Raw genomic sequence first — 23,064 nt, 5'->3', positions numbered from 1 at the left:
ATTACTGAATAAGAACATTATTTACCTTCCGATGTGAATGTATCCAACCAGTTGCCGTGATAAAAGGGTTTTGTTGTTGTGCACTCTCCTCAAACAATATCATGGTATTTTTTAAACTTTTTCACTGTAATAGCTAACTGTTAACATAATTCTAGTCACATTAGCGCACAAATCTTGTTCTGGAGGCAGCTCTGCAGAGTGGTCAGCCACAAAGTAATAAAAACAGATTTTAAACCAAAACCTAACCCTAACGACACTGATAACCCTAATGCCTAACTCTAAGCTTAAATTAATCTTTGTTTCCATACATTTTTCCATAATAGACAATTTTGACTTTGCAGCTGGCCTAAGGGGAAACTACTCAGTTCTGCCTCCAGGACAAGACTCATGCCATTAAACGTCGGAAAGTATTCAGACCCCTTCACATTTTCCACATTTTGTTATGTTACAGCCTTATTCTAAATTGGATTAAATAGTTTTTTCCCACTCATCAATCTACACACAATACCCCATAATGACAAAGCAAAAACAGGTTTTTAGAAGGAAAATAAAATTGGAACTGAAATATAACTTTTACATAAGTATTCAGACCCTTTACTCAGTACTTTGTTAAAGCACCTTTGGCAGCGATTACAGCCTCGAGTCTTCTTGGGTATGACACTACAAGCTTGGCACACCTGTATTTGGGGTGTTTCTCTCTTCTCTGCAGATCCTCTGAAGCTCTGTCAGGTGGGGAGCGTCGCTGCACAGCTATTTTCAGGTCTCTCCAGAGATCTGGTTCAAGTCCGGGCTCTGGCTGGGCCACTCAAGGACATTCAGAGACTTGTCTCGAAGCCACTCCTGTGTTGTCTTGGCTATGTGCTTAGGGTTGTTGTCCTGTTGGAAGGTGAACCTTCAACTCAGTCTGAGGTCCTGAGGGCTCTGGAGCAGGTTTTCATCAAGGATCGTTCTGTACTTTGCTCCGTTCATCTTTCCCTCAATCCTGACTAGTCTTCCAGTCCCTGCCGCTGAAAAACATCCCCACCATGCTTCACCGTGGGGATGGTGCCAGGTTTCCTCCAGACGAGAGTTCAATCTTGGTTTCATCAGTCTAGAGAATCTTGTTTCTCATGGTCTCCGAGCACTCCACAAACGGGCTGAGGAATGGCTTCCGTCTGGCCACTCTACCATAAAGGCCGGATTGGTGGAGTGCTGCAGAGATGGTTGTCCTGTTCTGCCATGCACTGTCAACTGTGGGAGCTTATATAGACAGGTGTGTGCCTTTCCAAATCATGTCCAATCAATTGAATTTACCACGTGGACTCCAATCAAGTTGTAGAAACAACTCCAGATTTTTTTTTTTTTTTTTACCTAGGCAAGTCAGTTAAGAACAAATTCTTATTTTCAATGACGACCTAGGAACAGTGGGTTAACTGCCTTGTTCAGGGGCAGAACGACAGATTTGTACCTTGTCAGCTCGGGGGTTTGAACTAGTCCAACACTGATCTCCATTTCGAGTCCCATAGCAAAGAGTAGGTATACTTATGTAAATAAGGGATTTATTTTTATTTTTATAGATTTGCAAAAAAATCTAAAAACCTATTTTTGCATTGGCATTATCGGGTATTGTGTTTAGATTGAGGAAAATGTTATTTAATACATTTTAGAATAAGGCTGTATCGTCACAAAATGTGGATAAAGTCAAGGGGTCTGAATACTTTGCGAATGCACTGTAAATAGGCTGAAATTGCTGGTTCTTTGTGTAAAGTAGATGACAGAACAGAATTCTATGTCGCAAGTCAGGAAATGAATTTGATGCGCTACAGAATTTGATGAAACTTACAGGGTTTACTCTCCAGCTTTGAAATACATCGTTTTCAAGCTCATCAAACCATTTCGGGGACTAATCGTGCCCTGTGGATGCGGGCATGGTCATCCTATGTGGACATAGCCATCGTAGCCAAACTAATGGCCTTAAATATTTTCTTAATTAACTCAGGAACCTCACCTGTGTGGAAGCACCTGCTTCCAATATACTTTTTTTTATACATTTACTCAAATGTTTATATTATGAAATACATTAAATACAAAAACATGGTCAAATGCGTAAACAGTGTGGTGGAACGAGACAAAAATCAACTAGACTATTTTGAATAAACCACCAGTCAACCCTATAAAAGCCCATTAAAAATGAGCCTGGGATGCAGCTCGGGGTAGAAAAGCACGTGCAAGAGGTGCTCGCTAATGGGTCAACAGAGAGAGCGCTCTTTTCATCACTCAAGATAATTGGTGCCAGTGGAGCCATGGCTTAAGGGAGGAAAAGAGGAACCCACTCAACGTTATTGATGACCGTTTCTCCGAGAGAGCGCAGGCTCCAAGAAGCTTCCGCAGGTGCAGAGGGAAACGATGTGAAGGCTACAAACACTCAGTGATGCACACATAGGGTGACGCGAATACATGCATGCACACCAACTTATACAAGGCCTTGATAATGATATATACACACAGTTGTGTCATTTTTTTATCTTTAGGCTACTGCAGTGCAGGTGCAAACAGAAACAAAACAAGCTGTAACCTGCAGACAAAAGAAACCGAAGAGCATATAACAAACAAGCTATACACCACAGACACGAGCTGTAAGGCGTAGACATAACACACAACTATACTGCGCCACGGGAAAAGAAATCATAAAAAACGGCCATACCAGTCAGATAGGCAGCGAATAGCGGTATGCCCGACAGTTTCACCTCAATGTGTTTTTGGTTTTACTATATACACTGCTCAAAAAAATAAAGGGAACACTAAAATAACACATCCTAGATCTGAATGAATTAAATACTTTTTTCTTTACATACTTGAATGTGCTGACAACAAAAATCACAAAAATTATCAATGGAAATCAAACCTATCAACCCATGGAGGTCTGGATTTGGAGTCACACTCAAAATTAAAGTGGAAAACCACACTACAGGCTGATCCAACTTTGATGTAATGTCCTTAAAACAAGTCAAAATGAGGCTCAGTAGTGTGTGTGGCCTCCACGTGCCTGTATGACCTCCCTACAACGCCATCCTGGATGAGCTGCACTATCTGAGTCACTTGTGTGGGTTGTAGACTCCTTCTCATGCTACCACTAGAGTGAAAGCACCGCATTCAAAAGTGACCAAAACATCAGCCAGGAAGCATAGGAACTGAGAAGTGGTCTGTGGTTACCACCTGCAGAACCACTCCTTTATTGGGGTGTCTTGCTAATTGCCTATAATTTCCACCTGTTGTCTATTCCATTTGCACAACAGCATGTGGAATTTATTGTCAATCAGTGTTGCTTCCTAAGTGGACAGTTTGATTTCACAGAAGTGTGATTGACTTGGAGTTACATTGTGTTGTTTAAGTGTTCCCTTTATTTTTTTGAGCAGTGTATATAAAAAATATAAAAACAAGGAAAATTGGAGACATTTCATCGGCACCCACAAGGAAAAGGTTATTTTAGGCTTAGGGGTTAGGTTTAGGGTTAGCGTTACAATTAGGTTTAAGGTCAGGGTTATGGTTAGGACAGGGTTCTCCAACCCTGCTCTTGGAGCTCTACCGTCCTGTAGGTTTTCGCTCCAACTCTAATCGAGCACACCCGCTTCTAATAATTAGCTGGTTGATAAACTGAATCAGGCTAGTTACAATTGAGTTTGGAGGGAAAACCTACAGGAAGGTAGCTCTCCAGGAACAGGGTGGGAGTACCATGGGTTAGAAGTTAGGGTCAGGGGTTTGTGGTTAAAGTTAGGATTAAGGTTAGGGTTAAATTAAGGGCTCAGGGTTAAATTTAGGATTAGGGGTTAGGGAATACAGGAGTTTGAATGGGAGTCAATAGTTTGGTTCGCACAATGGTAGTAAAACAAACGTGTGTGTGTGTGTGTGTGCCTGCATGTGTGCTCTCTCATTCCGTAGGCCATTCTATTGATGTAGGAATCTGTGGCTTATTATTATACCATAGGACCTCATTGCCTTCCACACCCCATAATCTTATGCCATTAGCAGAATCGTAATATTGCGGCCAAGATGCCTGGGCAAGTCCACTGAAAGTGAGGCGGCCGGAGGAGTGAAATATCAACCCAGTGTTTGTTCCTTGTTGTGCATCAATACATCACAGTACGGAGGAGCAGACTGGTCAATAAACTAATCAAATCTGAATTTTAAGGGGTATTGACTTGAGTTCCCTGGATCTGCTATAATTCTGATCCAAACAAGGCAAGTGTGGTGTTGTAGGACAAGGGCAGTCAGAGGGTACTGCAGGGTCTCTGTCTCGCTTCCCTCTGTCTCACTCCTGTCACCTTATTCAAGTCAGAAGAGCTGTTGCTAGCTGCTGCTAAAATGATAACGTTTAGATTTATTTTTATTCTTTTTAAGAGTCAGTTAGCAAATTCTTTGGTCGTTTTGTTTTCATTGTCACTGAATGAAGGAATAAATAAATGAATGGATGGATGGAATGAATATCTTTGATCCAGTGGGTTGAACACAGGTCATGACCAGGGATCTTGTGTAGATGTGAGTGGCTGCGGTCAAACCCAGGTCTCGTGCCACAAGACTACGTTAGCCTGCTGCGCTATAAACTCATATGCATTAGCTTGGGAAGTTAACACAATTCTTCAGGTCTGTGGCAAGGTTACTCATTACCCGAGAGGGGTTCACCGAACCACCTTCGTTATCATCACATGGAGACAACGAAGTTATAGTGCTTTGTCAAATTGTGTTTGAATTCTGGAGTTGCTAGGTGCATACATGGATCTCAAGTTACGATTCAGCCCTTAATGAGTGCACCCTGCTATTCTGAACGATCAGTGTCGGTGATTTTGTCATTCCCCAGCCCTTGTCTATCCATGCTGACCTAATGTCTCCACCCCTCTCTTTCCACAGCTGCAGCGACTAAAGCGCTCCTTGTCCTTCAAGTCAGTGATGCGCAGCAAGAGCGTGGACAACTTCTTCCAGCGCCCCAGCAACGGGGAAGTCCGCCTGCCCTCTGGGATCATCCACGAGCCTCCGCTGACCTCCTCGCCACCACCCTTTGGGGAGACGCCCCTGACCTGCGAGCGCTCGCCCTCCCTCTCCCCTTCGCTCAGCCCCAACCCCTCGCTTTCGTCCCGCTCGCCCTCCCTCAGTCCCTCCCTCTCCCTGACCTCCAAAGCCCAGCTCCAGGGCCGGCTAGTGAAGACCCACTGTTTTCAGGAGCACGTCTTCCGTCGGCCCACCTGCTGCCAGCAATGCAAACACGTGATCCAGGGTAGGTCGATTCAGGTCCAGTACTCCCTTAATGCATAAAAGCTATTCTATTCTGACTACTGAGAGACCGTATGCACATCCAACACAATCTAGCAATCCCATGTGATCAGTGCAATGTTTCCACGAAAATTTTAGCTCTTGTGGCCAAATGGCAAGTTAGGATTTTGATTGAGGATGAGTTCGAAGTAGATGTGGCTGATAATCACACTGTCCATACAAACGTTGCCTATAACATCTCTCATCAAAAGGGTCTCACTTTGACATTTTATAACCTAGTCCTAGTTGATTGATTGATGAATGGATTGTGTGTGAGCTGAGGCTACTGTCGTGTGTGGTATGTACAGTATAGTATAGTAAAGGAAAGTACAGTACTGTAGTAACCTGGCTTCCCATCTGTGCAGGGAACTCCAAGCAGGGTCTGCGCTGTAAAGCCTGTAAGCTGGGCGCCCACCTCTGGTGCTCCTCTGAGCTGTCCCAACAGCCCTGCACAGGAAAGGTGAGTCAACTGCCCTAGATTCAGATTTCCCCACAGCTGTCTTGCACTCAACCATCACAACCTAAGTAGTGGACTGTTCTAGAGTTGGATATCTACTGCTTTCCGATCCTCAACAATTACGGTCTAAATATTATTATTTTCTTGGGGGGGGGGGGGCTTGCGGGGGGCTGAATGTAGTCTCAAAGTCCCAATCGTGTTAGAAGAGGATGAAAGTTTTTCCACTAAAGGAGCTAAAAAAAAGGAACAGAGGGGATAGAAATAGAAAGATAATTGACAACCTGACAAAGAGAAACAGCTGAAGAAAAAAGAGAAGAAGAGGATGAGTGAGAGCCATAATAAAATGATCCGCAATGACTCTCAATTTCTATATGTGGAACAAAAGCCGAGGCGAGGGCTGAGGCAGATAGCGCTGTTCCCCCCCTCCCATCCATCCCCCAGTCACCCCTCCCCCATCCATCCCCCAGTCACCCACCCCCCACCCCCCCACTCACCCTCTTCTCGCATGGATCCGATTTTCTCAAGTCAGTCGGAAAAATCAACATCTCCCTGCACCAGGCGCTGGTACTAATTCAGTGTGAAATGCGGTGTGTTTGAGGCGCTCGCAGTTCCCGCGGGACGCGACATGGCCGCCAGCAGCAAAACTTGTTGTGTCCGCTGCATAGTCATAATGGAGGAGAGACGGCAGCAACATGCTACAGTAGCTTATACATAAGTTTAGACTTGTGTTGCCCCCCAACCACCCCTGATCAGTATGTAATGAATTTTGGTGTCACTTTGTATGCAAATTAAATATGGGCCCTGTGGAGTGGGATTTGAATTTGAATTCATTTTTCAACTTTTAATTCATTTAATTTAGTGACGATGTCAGCGTTCTTCTGTTGTAGAGTCAATTACAATGCATTTTAAAAAATACAAGGACCAAGCATTATGAAAAGCAAGGTGAGGATTTAAAATATATGGTGAGACTGGTAATTCACCTAGCCTTCAGATAGGCTAGATTAAAATGTCCACCATATTGCTTACACCTATCCTCTCTGATCGACACAATGCCCAGGAGATAGGAGGTGGGGGCTAGGAGTTAGGAGTGATGGTGTCAATACAGGATTGGGCACCAGTCTCGTTTGAGGTCAAAAGAGGGGCAATTGTGTGTTTGTCCAAAAGTGTCCAAAAAATCTTAATCAGTTTGACATCTTGGAGCCACATTGAATCCAGCCAGTGGGAATATCATCAAAGGTGCATTAGTAATCTAGCCCAATCCCCAGCCCACACCAATAATTATAATAAAGGCACGATTGGGGTGGGGAGAAGGGATGATTAGGTAAGTTTGGTTCGTAATTCCACCCCTCTCAGCTTCACCCCCAAATAATACAAAAATAAAGGTTGTCGGCCAAGATTAACGAGCAAGAGTTTTGTAAACACAACTAGTTTAGTTATCTATTCTCTCTAGTTCTTTCTCATTCTCTCTCTCGACTCGTTCGCTTGTTTTCTCGCTCTCTTTCTTTCTCTCTCTCTCGCTCTCTTTCTCATCATCGTTTTACCCTATCAGAGGTGAAGCTGTAATTTGGACGGGGACGAGGAGGGCCCCAAGATAAGCAATAAGAGAAGCAATAAGCGTTAAATTGACTTTAGATCACTCCAGAGAAAGTAGAAAGTCACCCCTCCAATTCCCCACATGCCCTGCTGAGCACCTTGGGGCCATCTTGACAGCCAATAGGAACCTCTCGTCTCATTTATCAAAATCTCAAGGTGGCGCATCCGTTATAACATATCCGTTATAATGAGACTAATCTAATCAAATGCAGAGAGGATACTCTGCTCATATAATAACTTGTGATTTATGTTTCCAAAAAGTTATATTTGGAAGAAGCGAGAATGATCGACCAGTTATCGCCACAAGACCGCGTCGGTGCGCCAAACTTAACCAAGGCATTAGCTCTTGGAGCCAATGCGAGTCTCCCTGCCTTGGGGGAGGTTGCTCGTGACGGTTCATGGTTCACCTTTTATGAGTATGGTTGACAATATTTTGTCGATGACACTGCCCGGTCCTATGTTATGCTTTCGGTTATCGGTTCTCATCACAAGACTGTGTTAGCCCACTGAACTGAAGCCAAGGCATTACCTCGGAAGCTAACACAAGTCTTTCGGGTCTTGGGTAAAGTGACTTATCACATTAGCGTGGTCCTGACACCTTATCTTCCCCTTTCTGTATAAGCTCTCATCCAGCCACTGATGACAGCTGTTGATATATGGATATATTTTACGCCATGATGCCCCGCAAAGATGAAAGTAGAGCTATGCTGCACCTGGGGCGGGATCGTACAGGGGAAAACAACGACACAACACTGCTCCCTCTGTCAAACACAAAGCGTTCAATGACTCAGATCGACCTTTGAGTTCTATTCCGGTTCTATTTCTAAATCAGAATCCGTGATTCATTGCCTTGCGCGTCCGTGGACTATTTTAAGCCCAACAGCTTGGGAATTACTGTGGCGAATGTTGGTTTTCTGTCAAACGACAATGCCGAGGCTTTGTTGTGCTTGTCTAGCTGACATTGGGTGTGAGATGTGAACGATGCTGTACGGATAGACATGATAAGAGAGTGCAGGTACAGTTCACTGGAAATGCAGAAGGCTAAGAATCGAGTTTCACCTGTCTCCTTGTTCAATTTACAGTGACCCCCGGGCCACAGACTGCAGAGGGAATATCATACACAGTCAGCATCCGCTCTGCATACACGTATGCACGCACGCACGAACATTCACACACGCACACACGCACACATACATTTTCAGCTTCCTTTGTAAACCACAAGACTATCCGTTTACGGTGGGAAAGATTCTGACACTTGTGTTTGTCTGCCTTTCGCTGCTTAAATAACATTCAGCTGATAGGGAAAGAAATTGTTCTTAACTGAATTGCCTTGTTAAATAAAGGTTCAACAAAATGAATAAATAGGGACACTTATTCATCGCCTCTCTGTCTCTTCTCATCCCACTCTCCTTCTCTCCTTCTCGCCTGCTAGACGGGGGCCTTTAAACGGAACTTCAGCTCCCCTCTCTTGACTAACGATATGTTAGGGGTGGTCAAGGAAGCTCCACCATCGCAAGGTGAGTGAGTGTGTATGTGTGTGTGTGCGCCTGCATGTTGATTGAGGGATCAGTGTTGATGCTACATATAGACCTTTAGTTCATTCCAAGATCTGGTCTTTAGTCTGACACATTGTTTTGTTCTCTCTCTGTGTGTGTGTGTGTGTGTGTGTGTGTGTGTGTGTGTGTGTGTGTGTGTGTGTGTGTGTGTGTGTGTGTGTGTGTGTGTGTGTGTGTGTGTGTGTGTGTGTGTGTGTGTGTGTGTGTGTGTGTGTGTGTGTGTGTGTGTGTGTGTTTCTAGAGTCTGATAAAGGGGGAGTTGACCCTGTGTATGAGGCTCTGCGTTATGGAACGTCGCTGGCACAGATGAGTCGCTCTAGCTTCGGAAGCATCACTGAGTCCCCGATTCATAAGGTACACTGCTTACATGCACTTGAGTTCATAGATACAAATCGTCCATTTTAATATTTCTCACTATACTTAAAAAAGCTATGTGTTTTGATATACAAATGCTAACAATAACAGTTAAAACTGATCAGTATTTTCCCAGCTTCTTTCCTTTTGCACGCTGTCTTCTTCCCTCTCTGACTTGGCACCTTGTTCTTGTCTTCTTCAGGTGGAGAGAGTAGGGGAGGGACTGGAAACGCAACCAATCGTTGAAGAGGAGATTGTCCCAGAGACTGAGAGTGAGTTGGATCAAATTCCCCACAATTTACTCACCCCTAACCTATTACCTGACATCTCACCCCAACCTCTCACCTCTAAACCTCTCACTTCTAACCTATTATCAGAGATGGAAGAGGAAGTGAGACATCCCACTCTCTGTTTTTTTTTCTGGTTCATATACATTCAATGAACTAAGCGGACCAGACCCATCATTGGTATCTATGGGAGAGCCACCCCGTTAAGTAGATTAGAAATTACAATTTTTTTCAATGGTTAACGGCCAGAGTGAACTATCTTTATTTATCCACCATCTTTGCTATTATTCCCAACCCCTCCCCAATGTTTCCTCTAATATTTTTCAGCACTGAGCAAATTTCAGGTCTGCTGAGTGCAAACTCGAACCTTGTGAAATATCCGTGCAACTTCCGGCGCCCGTTTTCTGTGAACACTGAGGCTGTACCTGCTTTCATTTACAGTTTTAACAGTGGCTAAGTAGACGACTGTGGCTATTTGATCATAATGTAGGCCTACCAGAGTGGCCTAACATGAAAAACAATGGAGAAAAGGCATCCCATAACATTTTAATATGGAAATAGGGTTTCTATCATTCAGCCTACAGTAACAGCCAATGTGTGGTGTTTGATGCAGGCCATGAGTCTTTTGAAAAAGACATGCTGGGCTTGACATTAACCTGTTTATCCACTTGTCCTTTCAGACGAGGAGGTGACTGAACACTTATTTTGTTGTTTGATGCAAGAAACCACTTTACAAAATAAAATGTATTATTATTCCCATACCATTATTACAGAGAATCAGACAAATTATGCTACCCTCTGCCTATTGGCTACTTAGTATGACTCGCTTTTCAAAAAGGTCTAGAAATACACGTTTTGTACTCTTGTAGGAAGCAATCACTCCCACATTGCTAACTACAAGTTAGCTATTACTGGGCTAATAACGCACAAACTAGCAAAGAATATGAACAAATGTGCACACGTGGCTAAATGCTGCTCTCGCATTAATCTCTAAAGAAGCGCATAATAATTACAACCACCCATTGTGTAAAACAGTCCAGTTCAGAGGGAATTGCACAAATCCATATATGGCAAGGGTTCATTTGCATATAGGCCTACTGCAGCTCTGATTGGTTATGGCGCACCAGTCTGTTTAGAGTACGGGCAATAGAATCCTATTCCGATGTGTTCTGCCTACAGCAAAATATTTTGCATAGTTAGTTTTGCATACTAATACATGCATCATTTGTTTTGTTTTGGTATGTTAAAATGGAAAGTAGTTAATATTGCGTTGATTCTATTACAATTCCCATAGTAAAGGCAAACATTGCTAATGTTAACTCACGGGGGAAACTAGCACTTCGTGCTTCTCTGCGCGACTTGATATTTCTTCCGTGCGCGGCAGTCCCTGGGAAGCAGCGCCTGTGCACTCGCGTTGCTTAGAGGAAACATTGCCCCTCCCTATCCTTTCACTCTAAAGCACCCTCACTCCAAACCCCCAACACTCTGGGCTTTAAATGGTTGAGTCAACCTATTTCCTCATTATTTCAAACTCCTTTATCAATGTCATGTCATTTAAATGTAATTAATGTAATGTTATATATGTAACGTTGCATCAACGTGACTAGTTGGTTGAACTTGCAAAAAGTCAAGCCTGGACTGTCAACCATTGTCCTCCTCTCCTGAAATAATCTCTTTCATTATAGAATATCATTATACCCATCCATTACACAGAGAAGGCCTTCCATTGACAAAACTAGGTGGTCTGTCTGTCTGTCTGTCTGTCTGTCTGTCTGTCTGTCTGTCTGTCTGTCTGTCTGTCTGTCTGTCTGTCTGTCTGTTCATGCGTGTGTGCGTGTGTGTGAGAATATGCCTGTGTGTATGTGTGTGCGTGTTTGTGTATGCGTGCGTGTGTGTAGTGAATTCACCAGTGTTTTTCCATCTTCAATAAATCCGATGATATAAAGTACCGTGTATGCTTTAACTAACTGACCTTGTCTTTGTGCTATACTGCAAAGTGACAAGACCCCCTCCCTCTTTCTCTCTCTTTCTCTCTTTCTGTATCTCTACTCTCTTTCAATCTGTATGCTCCCTCTCTCTCTTTCACTCTCCCTCCCTCTCTCTTTCTGCTCCCACTCTCTTTCTCTCTCTCCTCTCTCTCTTTTCCCTGCTCTCGATCTATCTTCTTTCTCTCTTTCTCTCTCTCTCTCGTTCTATCTCCCCCTCTCTCTTGCTCTCTCTCCCTCTAGCTCTCAATCCTCCTGAAAGTGAGGCTGATTCAGAGGACAGGGTCAGTCTGAAGGTGCGTAGTCAGCATATCTCTTTCTCAAGTGTCTCCTCTTTCCTTTCAACCTTGAATCCCACTTCACCTCTACATTTAAACCCTCCCTCTGTCTATCCCTCTTTCAAACTCTGCTATCAACCTCTATGTGACTTTTTGTTCACCCCTGTTTTACTAAAATTGCATAGGCCAATACAGTACCATAATAGTGTAATATGTGCTATTTACGATTGATTGCCATCCCAATGAGTGTACCCCCCCCCCCCTCCTTCAGGCCATGGATGAGGCATGCAATGACATCAAACCAGACCTGAAGTATGTCAGGCTTGGATTTCCCCAGGCGCATGAACAATGAGGATATTTACTGCGATTTTGATGAGAACCTATGGCCAAATGCTCAAGACAGGCTGGACTCAAACTAGTGCCTGCTAAACATTGTCTCTTTAATTACTTTCATTTGATCACGTTGTGAACGATGTCGACAATGATCCCACCTTTGGTCACACAGAAATGACAGAAATGTTATGTTCAGTAAATTTGAATGTGTAGTGCAAGTGTATTGCCTAATGTGAAAACAGTGTAATGTACTGTCATTTACAGTACTGAAGCATACTACGTTCAATGGGCAATTTTTAAACATGCATATTGCATTTTTTGCTATTGGATTAACTGGTTGTTAAAATAACTAAATTGAGAAGATATCATTATTTTATGTTTTGGTGAACCAATCTACTCATTATATTTCACAGTAAATGTATATTTTGGATCAATGGTGAAAGATGTCCACAAGCAAAATGAATGCACAATGAAAGGTTTTTGAATGCAAGACCGGCTGCATTACAAGTGTTACCAGTTTGGAAATCTGTAGTAGGAGTTTTGAAAATTCACCACACACATACTTATGAAAACAGTACCAAAGTGATCAAATGAAATACAAGCGGTGTGTATTAGACTCATTTGGTGTGTACGTGTGTGTCCAGACTCCAAAGCGCATCGACGTCCACTCTGTACACACCTATGTGGCTCTGTACAAGTTCATCCCTCAGGAGAAGAATGATCTGGAATTACAGTGAGTTAAATACATAGTACTTTTGTGTGCGTGTGTGTGTGCGTGTGTGTGTGTGTGTGTGTGTGTGTGTGTGTGTGTGTGTGTGTGTGTGTGTGTGTGTGTGTGTGTGTGTGCGTGTGCTCGTGCGTGTGCATGTGTGCCTGCACACGTGTTCGGTCATCTTCAGACAGAAAGTCAGACTTCGCATTACCACATGAAAGGTTACAAGTTAGAGGTAAAGAAATGGGCAGTGATGAAGAATGGATGGAGGGAGAAATGTATGTGTGTATGGGGAGGGGGTATTGTCGCAGTGGGCAGGTGAGAGAAAGAGGAGGGACAGGTGTGCAGTGCCAACACATCTCTCAGACCATCTGCCTTCTCACTGGGGGTCTGAGACGTAACTGGCAACGCTGTTGGAGCCACAGACTGAGAAGGACAGGCAGCCGGGAATGTGTGTGTATATGTGTGTGTGTGTGTGCGTTTGTGTGTTTAATCAGTACCTGTTGTTTCCCTCTCAGACCTGGCGATCGAGTGCAAGTAACTGATGACTCCAATGAGGACTGGTGGAAGGTGGGTGAAAAATAAATGTTTTTGTTTTGTTAGAATACTTTTTCTATCCTTCCGTTCTTCCTTCCTTCCTTCCTTCCTTCCTTCCTTCCTTCCTTCCTTCCTTCCTTCCTTCCTTCCTTCCTTCCTTCCTTCCTTCCTTCCTTCCGTTCTTCCTTCCTTCCTTCCTTCCTTCCTTCCTTCCTTCCTTCCGGTCTTCATTCATTCCTTCCTTCCTTCCTTCCTTCCTTCCGTTCTTCCTTGCTTCCTTTAGAAAAATGCAACACATTTGGATAGGTACAGTTGAAGTCGGAAGTTTACATACACCAACACATTTAAACTCAGTTTTTCCACAATTCCTGACATTTAATCCTAGTAAAAAATTCCCTGTCTTAGGTCAGTTAGGATCACCACTTTATTTTAAAAATATGAAATGTATCGTAGAGAGGATAATAGTAGAGAGAATGATTTATATCAGCTTTTATTTCTTTTTTCACATTCCCAGTGGGTCAGAAGTTTACATACACTCAATTAGTATTTGGTAGCATTGCCTTTAAATTGTTTAACTTGGGTCAAATGTTTCGGGTAGCCTTCCACAAACTTCCCACAATAAGTTAGGTGAATTTTGGCCCATTCCTTCTGATAGAGCTGGTGTAACTGAGTCTGGTTTGTAGGCCTCCTTGCTTGCACACGCTTTTTCAGTTCTGCCCACAAATTTTCTATAGGATTGAGGTCAGGGCTTTGTGATGGCCACTCCAATTCCTTGACTTTGTTGCCCTTAAGCCATTTTGCCCCAACTTTGGAAGTATGCTGGGGGTCATTGTCCATTTGGAAGACCCATTTGCCACCAAGCTTTAACATCCTGACTGATGTCTTGAGATGTTGCTTCAATATATCCACATATTTTTTTTCCCTCATGATGCCATCTATTTAGTGGAGTGCACCAGTCCCTCCTGCAGCAAAGAACCCTCACAACATGATGCTGCCATCCCCGTGCTCCTCACGTTTGGGATGGTGTTCTTCAGCTTGCAAGCCTCCCCCTTTTTCCTCCAAACATAACGATCGTCATTATGGCCAAACAGTTCTATTTTGTTTTCATCAGACCAGAAAACATTTCTCCAAAAAGTATGATCTTTGTCCCCATGTGCAGTTGCAAACCGTAGTCTGGCTTTTTATGGCGGTTTTGGAGCAGTGGCTTCTTCCTTGCTGAGCGGCTTTCAGGTTATGTCGATATAGGACTCATTTTACTGTGGATATAGATACTTTTGAACCTGTTTCCTCCAGCATCTTCACAAGGTCTTTTGCTGTTGTTCTGGGATTGATTTGCACTTTTCGCACAAAAGTACGTTTATCTCTAGGAGACAGACCGCGTCTCCTTCCTGAGCGGTATGATGGCTACGTGGTCCCATGGTGTTTATACTTGCGTACTATTGTTTGTACAGATGAACGTGGTATCTTCAGGCATTTGGAAATTGCTCCCAAGGATGAACCAGACATGTGGAGGTCTACAATTTATTTTCTGAGGTCTTGGCTAATTTCTTTTGATTTTCCCATGTCAAGCAAAGAGGCACTGAGTTTGAAGGTAGGCCTTGAAATACATCCACAGGTATACCTCCAATTGACTCAAATGATGTCAATTATCCTATCAGAAGCTTCTAAAGCTATGACATCATTTTCTGGAATTTTCCAAGCTGTTTAAAGGCACAGTCACCTTCTGACCCACTGGAATTTTGATAAGTGAAAACAATTGTTGGAAGAATTACTTGTGTCATGCACAAAGTAGATGTCCTAACCGACTTGCCAAAATTATAGTTTGTTAACAAGAAATTTGTGGAGTGGTTGAAAAACGAGTTTTAATTACTACAACCTAAGTGTATGAAGATTTTTCATGCAACATTTTCAAATCACATCAGTTTGACCGGTTGTAAGAAATGTCCATGTTTTAAAAAAAATAATAACCCAACATGTTTTTCATAAGATTTCAGTTCGGCTTGGATGCATATATTCTATGTGGTTGGAATACGATCATTTTTTATGATGGTGACCAAGATAGCACCCCCACCTTTACAGACACTCCTTAACCATGCATTCATTCTCTCAAGATGCTGAAAGAAAGAAATCCATATTTCTCCACTCCTGTTCCTGAGTAAAAATGTACATTTGGTGTATAATTTTTACTCCAGGAAATGCTTTATTCTGCAGGAGTTCAAATTATATTAGGTTATGTGAGAGGTTATAGACCAACAGTCAGTGTCCAGATTTCAGTTAGGCTACTTTTCCATTTAACCCATCTAAACTGTACAGTTCCCTTGACGTGCCATTTTTAAGGCCCCGTCTTGTGACTGTCGAATTTGTATAGCGCCTCGCAATCATCACACATAACATAGCCGACACTGCTAACATCCTCTTTTACCACTTTACAAAATCTTTCCCAAACATTTGACTACTGTTCTGGCCCTCCCTTCTATTTAATTGTAACTTCCCATTTTGCAGCTTTTCTCTTCTTGAATTAAACTCCGGCATTGTCCTTTTTGCCTCTGTGGATCGTCATTAACTTTTTCTGCTCAAGTTCCCAAAAGCGTTTGGCAATTGGCATGTATTTGGTGTGCTACAGTTCAGCCTGGTCTCATAGACTAGACGTAACATAGTAAATGTGTATCCGGGACACTCAAATTAGTATGATATGTTACATTTGGTAAGACAGAAGGTTACTTAAGGCTAAAATGAAAGTAGGGCTGTTTGTCGGTTACATATCACAAACGTCTATCTTGGACAACTTTAGCATTATAGCTAATTAGCAACTTTGCAAATACATACTACTTTTTAGCTACTTTGCAACTACTTAGCATATTAGCTAACCCTTACCCTTACCCTAAACCGAATCTTAACCCTTTAACCTAACTTCTAAATTTAACCCTAACCTTAACCCCTAACCCTAACCCCTTGCCTAGCTAACATTAGCCACCTAGCTAACATTAGTGTTAGCCACCTAGCTAACATTAGCCACAACAAATTGGAATTCGTAACTTATTGTACGAATTGCAATTCGTAACATATCATACGAAATAAATGATAGACATCCACAAATTAATACATACAAAACGTACACCTGAGTCCAGGTTGTACACTTAGGCCCTAAAGGCTACGCACTAACGGCAGATAAAAATAATATAAGAAAAACCTCAATGTAGCCCATAGATATGAATTGCACGGGAATTATACATTTATGGATTTTTAATGGATTGTTTAATCTATATTCAACCCTCCCACCACCCACACTCCCTTCATCCACACAATATTTCCTGACCCTAAACATGCGAGGTCAACCGGTGCATCACAAATATACAGTACATCTCCATGAAGTGTTCTTAGACAATAGAGAGAGTAGTGGCTTTATCTCGGTACAAGTTGCAGATAAGCACAGATCTAGGATCATCTTAACTTCCCCCAATTCTACCTTTAACAATTAGGTGGGGAAAAGCAAAACTGACCTTAAATCAGTGTCTTTGGGCAACTTTGGTTTAGCCGAGCTAGTAAGTCAGTAAGCGGAGCAGGATGTAATGAAAGTTTTATGTGCTTTGCCTTTTGGTTTGGCCTAATGGATGTAAGGTGAGCCCAGATGGAAAGGCAATCGCCCAGCTCACACAGTCACACGCAAACACGTTGGCACACAAGCGTGCACCATTTGTTCAAACAATAAAAAAGTGCTGTATCTACATGAATTGCCATTTGTCTATTGGCATTCGGCGTTTACACACCTTTTTATCACTACATCCCTGAGAATATACTAGCATAGTGTAATTAATTATCTTAACTATGTTCTGCCGTGTGTTCACAGGGGAAAAGCAAAGACAAGCTGGGCTTCTTCCCCGCCAACTTTGTACAGAGAGTGCGCCCAGGTGAGCGTGTGTGGAAGGTCACGGGTGGTTTCCATGGTGACCGTGACAGAGGGCAGATGACTGTGAAAGAGTCTCAGGTACGCTGACGCACAAGCACACAACACGTGCGCACACACACACACACACACACACACACACACAAGCACCTGTACTAAACACACACCTTTCTTTTCTCAAACTAGATCTGTGTGGGGAAGAACGAAGAGTTGGACGGTTTCCTAAAGCTGAGCAGTGGGAAGAAGAGAGGTCTAGTCCCTTCCAAGTACCTTCTGGAGATATGACTTCCGTCAAAGAAGAGAATTCTCTGTGTCCCGACCCTCGTTCTGCCCTGAAGACCACCCTCTATCAGGAGCGCTTCCCTAACACCTCACTGACTGCCAACTCCCTGGATGTGGAAATGGACCCTCCCACCAACACCAGAAAACATAGAGAGGGAGGGAGAATATGGTGGACACTGGCCAGGATTGAATTGGTTTCACTGCTTTGCTTGGAGTCGTGGAATAATTTTGAGAGAAAGGAGGGGGGAGGGCTTCTGTTGAGCTAGCTGCTTTACCTGTGGTGTACCCTCACACTCTTTTACCTGTTCACGCACACAGACACAAACACACACACACACACACACACACACACACACACACACACACACACACACACACACACACACACACACACACACACACACACACACACACACACACACACTGCACAAAGATACTGATGCTAACAATGGCCCTGGAGCTTGGGCGGCGTGACTGTAGCAGGCAGTGGTTGTCTGAAAGATGTATGGATACCTCACAATCTACACAAGCACAGCTTCTGCTTGAGCCAAGGTGGAGAAGACTGGCAGTTATTCGCCGTGTGGTCGTGTGACCTTTTGGATTTCATGTGAAAGTGAAATTTGGACGTTTTTGTGAGTCCAAGTTCTGTAGCATTTTATTGTAGCAGCTTGTTGCGACAAAGCTCTTTTCCTTTGAGGTTGTCCTCCCAGCCAGATATGGTATAGCCGCATTCCCTGTGGCACAGATTATTTAGCACATTGGGGCAAACCAAAGTGGGTAGGTGGTGGGGGTAGAAGGGAGCCTCAAGGGCCCTATGCTTGATTTGAGGATTGTAGCTTGGACAATGCAATTGAAAGTGTACTGTTGAGTCAAATTTATTGATGTATGCTTCACTCACTCCCTGACCATTGGGAGGTTCAGGTCCTAGCATTTAATCTTTGTTAACCACCTTCTTTGCTTTACATTGCTCAATCCCATTTGACAATTTGTTTAGCTAAATGGCTAACAGTTTTTTTTGGTGCAAAATGGCTTCCGTGGTATCATCCAGGTGGGTGCCTATAGGTGTTGGATGAGGTTTAAAGTGCTCCGAGCATCAGGAAAAGCGCTAAATAATATCAAATCCATGATCGTCAATGATCTTTACTATTAAGAAGGGTTTAGCCAGGAGAGCGAGGGGAGACAGACACACATGTTAATCCTGCTGTGATGTCCTTCCCAACGATGCGTGATTATTTGGGACCTCTGTCCCTCTTCCCCTATTTATTTTCCCCACCTCTCTGTCTGTCACACATGCTCTCTGTCTAGCACTCTCTCCCTCTCTGTGATCACTGAAGGCTTAGAGCTCTGTGACTGCAGCAGAGGTCACAGCGGTCACAGCACTGAGACAGTGTAGCATGATAAGACACTCAGACACAAAGCTTAACCTAAAAGTCAGATTCCTCCCTCTATATGGGCTCCTCCGCAGGCCTCTGGATGTCAGCCATTTTCATAGCATTTTATTGTAAGTTAGTAATTCATTATTCTCATGGAATGTGTTGGGATGCAACCACCCGACATATTATTTTCACATGCGCTGTCCTCTGCCCTTTTGGTAATGCCATGTTGTGGGTTTTTTTCTTCTGCAGAGAAATAGTCTGTATCTTGTGTTGAAACATACCATTCTAACACTCTCAAATGCCTGTTTTTGTGTATCCCACTGAATTGAGAGTGAAATTTCTACGAAACACGGGATACAACGTCCTGTGGATGTCATTACTTCCTTTACTGATTTATTCACTCTAGGATTAACTCTGTAGCAGTCAGAAGCTTTCTTGGCAATAACCACTTAGTACCAGTCAAAAGTTTGGACACACCTACTCATTCAAGGGTTTTTCTTTATTTTTACTATTTTCTACATTGTAGAATAACAGTGAAAACATCAAAACTATGAAATAACACATATGGAATCATGTAGTAACCAAAAAAGTGTTAAACAAATCTAAATATATTGTAGGTTTTTGATTCTTCAAAGTTGCCACCCTTTGCCTTGACAACAGCTTTGCACACTCTTGGCATTCTCTCAACCAGCTTCATGAGGAACGGTTTTCCAACATTCTTGAAGGAGTTCCCACATATGCTGAGCACTTGTTGGCTGCTTTTCCTTCTCTTTGCGGTCCAATCTATCCCAAACCATCTCAATTGGGTTGAGGTCGGGTGATTATGGAAGCCATGGCATCTGATGCATCACTCTCCTTCTTGGTCAAATAGCCCATAGTCAAATAACTTTTACAACGATGGTGTAGGCAGTCATTGTAAATAAGGATTTGTTCTTAACTGACTTGCCTAGTTAAATAATTAATTCAAATAAAAACATTTAAACAACATTTTTACAGCCTGGAGGGGTGTTTTTGGTCATTGTCCAGTTGAATAACAAGTGATAGTCTCACTAAGCACAAACCAGATGTGATGGCGTATTGCTGCAGAATACTGTGGTAGCCATGCTGGTTAAGTGTGCCTTAAATTCTAAACAAATCACTGACAGTGTCACCAGCAAAGCACCCCACACCATCACACCTCGTCCTCCATACTTCACGGTGGGAACCACACATGTGCGTCTCACAAAGACACTGTGGTTGGAACCAAAAATCTCAAATTTGGACTCATCAGACCAAAGGACAGTTTTCCACCGGTCTAATGTCCATTGCTGGTGTCTCTTCTTGTTATTAGTGTCTTTTAGTAGTGGTTTCTTTGCAGCAATTCGACCATGAAGGCCTGAGTCACACAGTCTTCCCTGAAGTGATGATGTTGAGATGTCTGTTACTTGAACTCTGTGATGCATTTATTTGGGCTGCAATTTCTGATGCTGGTAAATCTAATAAACGTATCCTCTGCAGCAGGAGGTCCTCATGAGAGCCAGTTTCATCATAGCGCTTGATGTTTTTTGCGACTGCACTTGAAGAAACTGTTCTGGATTGACTGACCTTCATGTCTTAAAGTAATGATGGACTGTCATTTCTCTTTGTTTATTTGAGCTGTTCTTGCCATAATATGGACTTGGTATTTTACCAAATAGGGCTATATTCTGTATACCACCCCTACCTTGTCACAACATAACTGATTGGCTCAAATGTAGTAAGAAGGAAAGAAATTCCACAAATTAACTTTTAAATCAAATCTAATTTTATTTGTCTTATACACATGGTTAGCAGATGTTAATGCGAGTGTAGCGAAATGCTTGTGCTTCTAGTTCCGACAATGCAGTAATAACCAACGAGTAATCTAACCTAACACTTCCAAAACTACTACCTTAAACACACAAGTGTAAAGGGATAAAGAATATGTACATAAAGATATATGAATGAGTGATGGTACAGAACGGCATAGGCAAGATGCAGTAGATGGTATCGAGTACAGTATATACATATGAGATGAGTATGTAAACAAAGTGGCATAGTTTAAAGTGGCTAGTGATACATGTATTACATAAAGATGCAGTAGATGATATAGAGTACAGTATATACGTAGACATATGAGATGAATAATGTAGGGTATGTAAACATTATATTAAGTAGCATTGTTTAAAGTGGCTAGTGATATATTTTACATCAATTCCCATTATTAAAGTGGCTGGAGTTGAGTCAGTGTGTTGGCAGCAGCCACTCAATGTTAGTGGTGGCTGTTTAACAGTCTGATGGCCTTGAGATAGAAGCTGTTTTTCAGTCTCTCGGTCCCAGCTTTGATGCACCTGTACTGACCTTGCCTTCTGGATGAAAGCGGGGTGAACAGGCAGTGGCTCGGGTGGTTGTTGTCCTTGATGATCTTTATGGCCTTCCTGTGACATCGGGTGGTGTAGGTGTCCTGGAGGGCAGGTAGTTTGCCCCCGGTGATGCATTGTGCAGACCTCACTACCCTCTGGAGAGCCTTACGGTTGTGGGCGGAGCAGTTGCCGTACCAGGCGGTGATACAGCCCGACAGGATGCTCTCGATTGTGCATCAGTAGAAGTTTGTGAGTGCTTTGGTGACAAGCTGAACTTCTTCAGCCTCCTGAGGTTGAAGAGGCGCTGCTGCGCCTTCTTCACGATGCTGTCTGTGTGGGTGGACCAATTCAGAAGGCAGACCTGTTAATTGAAATGCATTCCAGGTGACTACCTCATGAAGCTGGTTGAGAGATTGCCAATAGTGTGCAAAGCTGTCATCGAGGCAAAGGGTGCCTACTTTGAAGAATCTAAAATATATTTGGATTTGTTTAACACTTTTTTTGGTTACTACATGTGTTATATCATAGTTTTGATGTCTTCACTATTATTCTACAATGTAGAAAATAGCAAAAGTAAAGAGAAACCCTTGAATCAGTGGGTGTGTCCAAACTTCTGACTGGTACTGCATTTAAATAGAACTATGGGGAAACTGTTGTATGTATTCAGCTATCATGGCCTTAACCATGTGGTATACGGCTATCAAAGAGTTCACTGTTTTCAGTAATGGTTATTCATTCCCTACCTAATATATCAGCATCAAGACTTAAAAGCACAACACAACCACAGGACTTTGCACTCTGCCCGTTCTAGTCACACTGTACATCTGATTACCCCTCAGTATAGTCTCAATCTTTACTAACAGCTATAAGGTGTATATTGCAATTAAGCCACACTCTTGGATTTCTTGGCCATCAAGGAGTGGGTCCGCCAAGCATTGGATCATCACGATGTATTCCAGTACAGTTACACATGCATATAGCACTTGAATTATATGGTATTTCTATAGTGATCAAGGGACGACATTTCATGAGAGCAACAGTACTTTTTCATACATGATTTAAAGCTATACATACAGTAATTTGTTTACAAAGTCCTATATAACTACAAAAGCAAAGACAATGGAGTAATATGTATGGTATATATATTCTCCTCATCAAGGGGTGTATTTTATTAGTCAAAATGTCCACTGGAGTGACTTGAAATCGTACAGCGTGTAGCTTTAAAAGAATAGCTGCGTAATAAAGGTTTTAGAGGCATAACGGGTATAGTAGCCTTTAAGGGCTGGTCTTGGATCAGTTTATTTGAGACTGACTAACCAAGCCTGGCTCTGGACCAGTACTCCAAGGTCATTTCCCTCCCCATCCACCTGGCATTGGCACACACAGTCTCCCTTCCTGCATGGCCACCTGGACTGTGACCTGTACACATGTCAATAAAGTTCCGTCAAATCAATCAACACCTGTTTTATTTTGTATTTTTACTCCCATAGATGGAAAACCATCACACTCTCCTGCCCAGCTGCCTTTGTTGGCTCTAGCTGCAGCTTAGACCCAATTGGTTGGCAGTCAGGAAGTACAGCAATATTTGATTAGATAAACTGAAATTATGACCTTGTGATGATGAAGGCCTCTGGTTTACAGAGGCTCACTTAGGCTGCACCTCAAATGACATACTGTACATACTGTGCTATAGTGCACTCCTTATGGCGGGAGCTGGATGTTTTGATACAGCACATAACGCTGGTCATATTGCAGTGCTTGAAATGG

The 23,064-nt window shown here is 42.8% G+C and overlaps 1 protein-coding gene across 1 annotated transcript in view; it reads left to right on the top strand.

Moving 5' to 3' along the window:
* LOC110492858 (SH3 and cysteine-rich domain-containing protein 2-like) overlaps nucleotides 1-22,750 on the top strand; it is a 42,206-nt gene extending 19,456 nt beyond the window's left edge. Inside the window, exons 2-11 of the mRNA XM_036946571.2 lie at nucleotides 4,885-5,248; nucleotides 5,649-5,743; nucleotides 8,766-8,850; nucleotides 9,131-9,243; nucleotides 9,446-9,515; nucleotides 11,759-11,811; nucleotides 12,771-12,859; nucleotides 13,357-13,408; nucleotides 17,223-17,360; nucleotides 17,466-22,750. Coding sequence (XP_036802466.2) covers nucleotides 4,885-5,248; nucleotides 5,649-5,743; nucleotides 8,766-8,850; nucleotides 9,131-9,243; nucleotides 9,446-9,515; nucleotides 11,759-11,811; nucleotides 12,771-12,859; nucleotides 13,357-13,408; nucleotides 17,223-17,360; nucleotides 17,466-17,564 — 1,158 coding nt within the window. The 3' untranslated portion in view covers nucleotides 17,565-22,750. The remainder of the gene's footprint in view (nucleotides 1-4,884; nucleotides 5,249-5,648; nucleotides 5,744-8,765; nucleotides 8,851-9,130; nucleotides 9,244-9,445; nucleotides 9,516-11,758; nucleotides 11,812-12,770; nucleotides 12,860-13,356; nucleotides 13,409-17,222; nucleotides 17,361-17,465) is intronic.
* The last annotated feature ends 314 nt before the right edge of the window (nucleotides 22,751-23,064 follow it).

Source organism: Oncorhynchus mykiss, chromosome 16, assembly GCF_057628025.1.
Source record: "Oncorhynchus mykiss isolate SJ-2025 chromosome 16, ASM5762802v1, whole genome shotgun sequence".
NCBI lineage: Eukaryota > Metazoa > Chordata > Actinopteri > Salmoniformes > Salmonidae > Oncorhynchus > Oncorhynchus mykiss.
The sequence above is the reverse complement of the archived record's forward strand: the minus strand, read 5'-3'. Positions and strand labels throughout refer to the sequence as shown.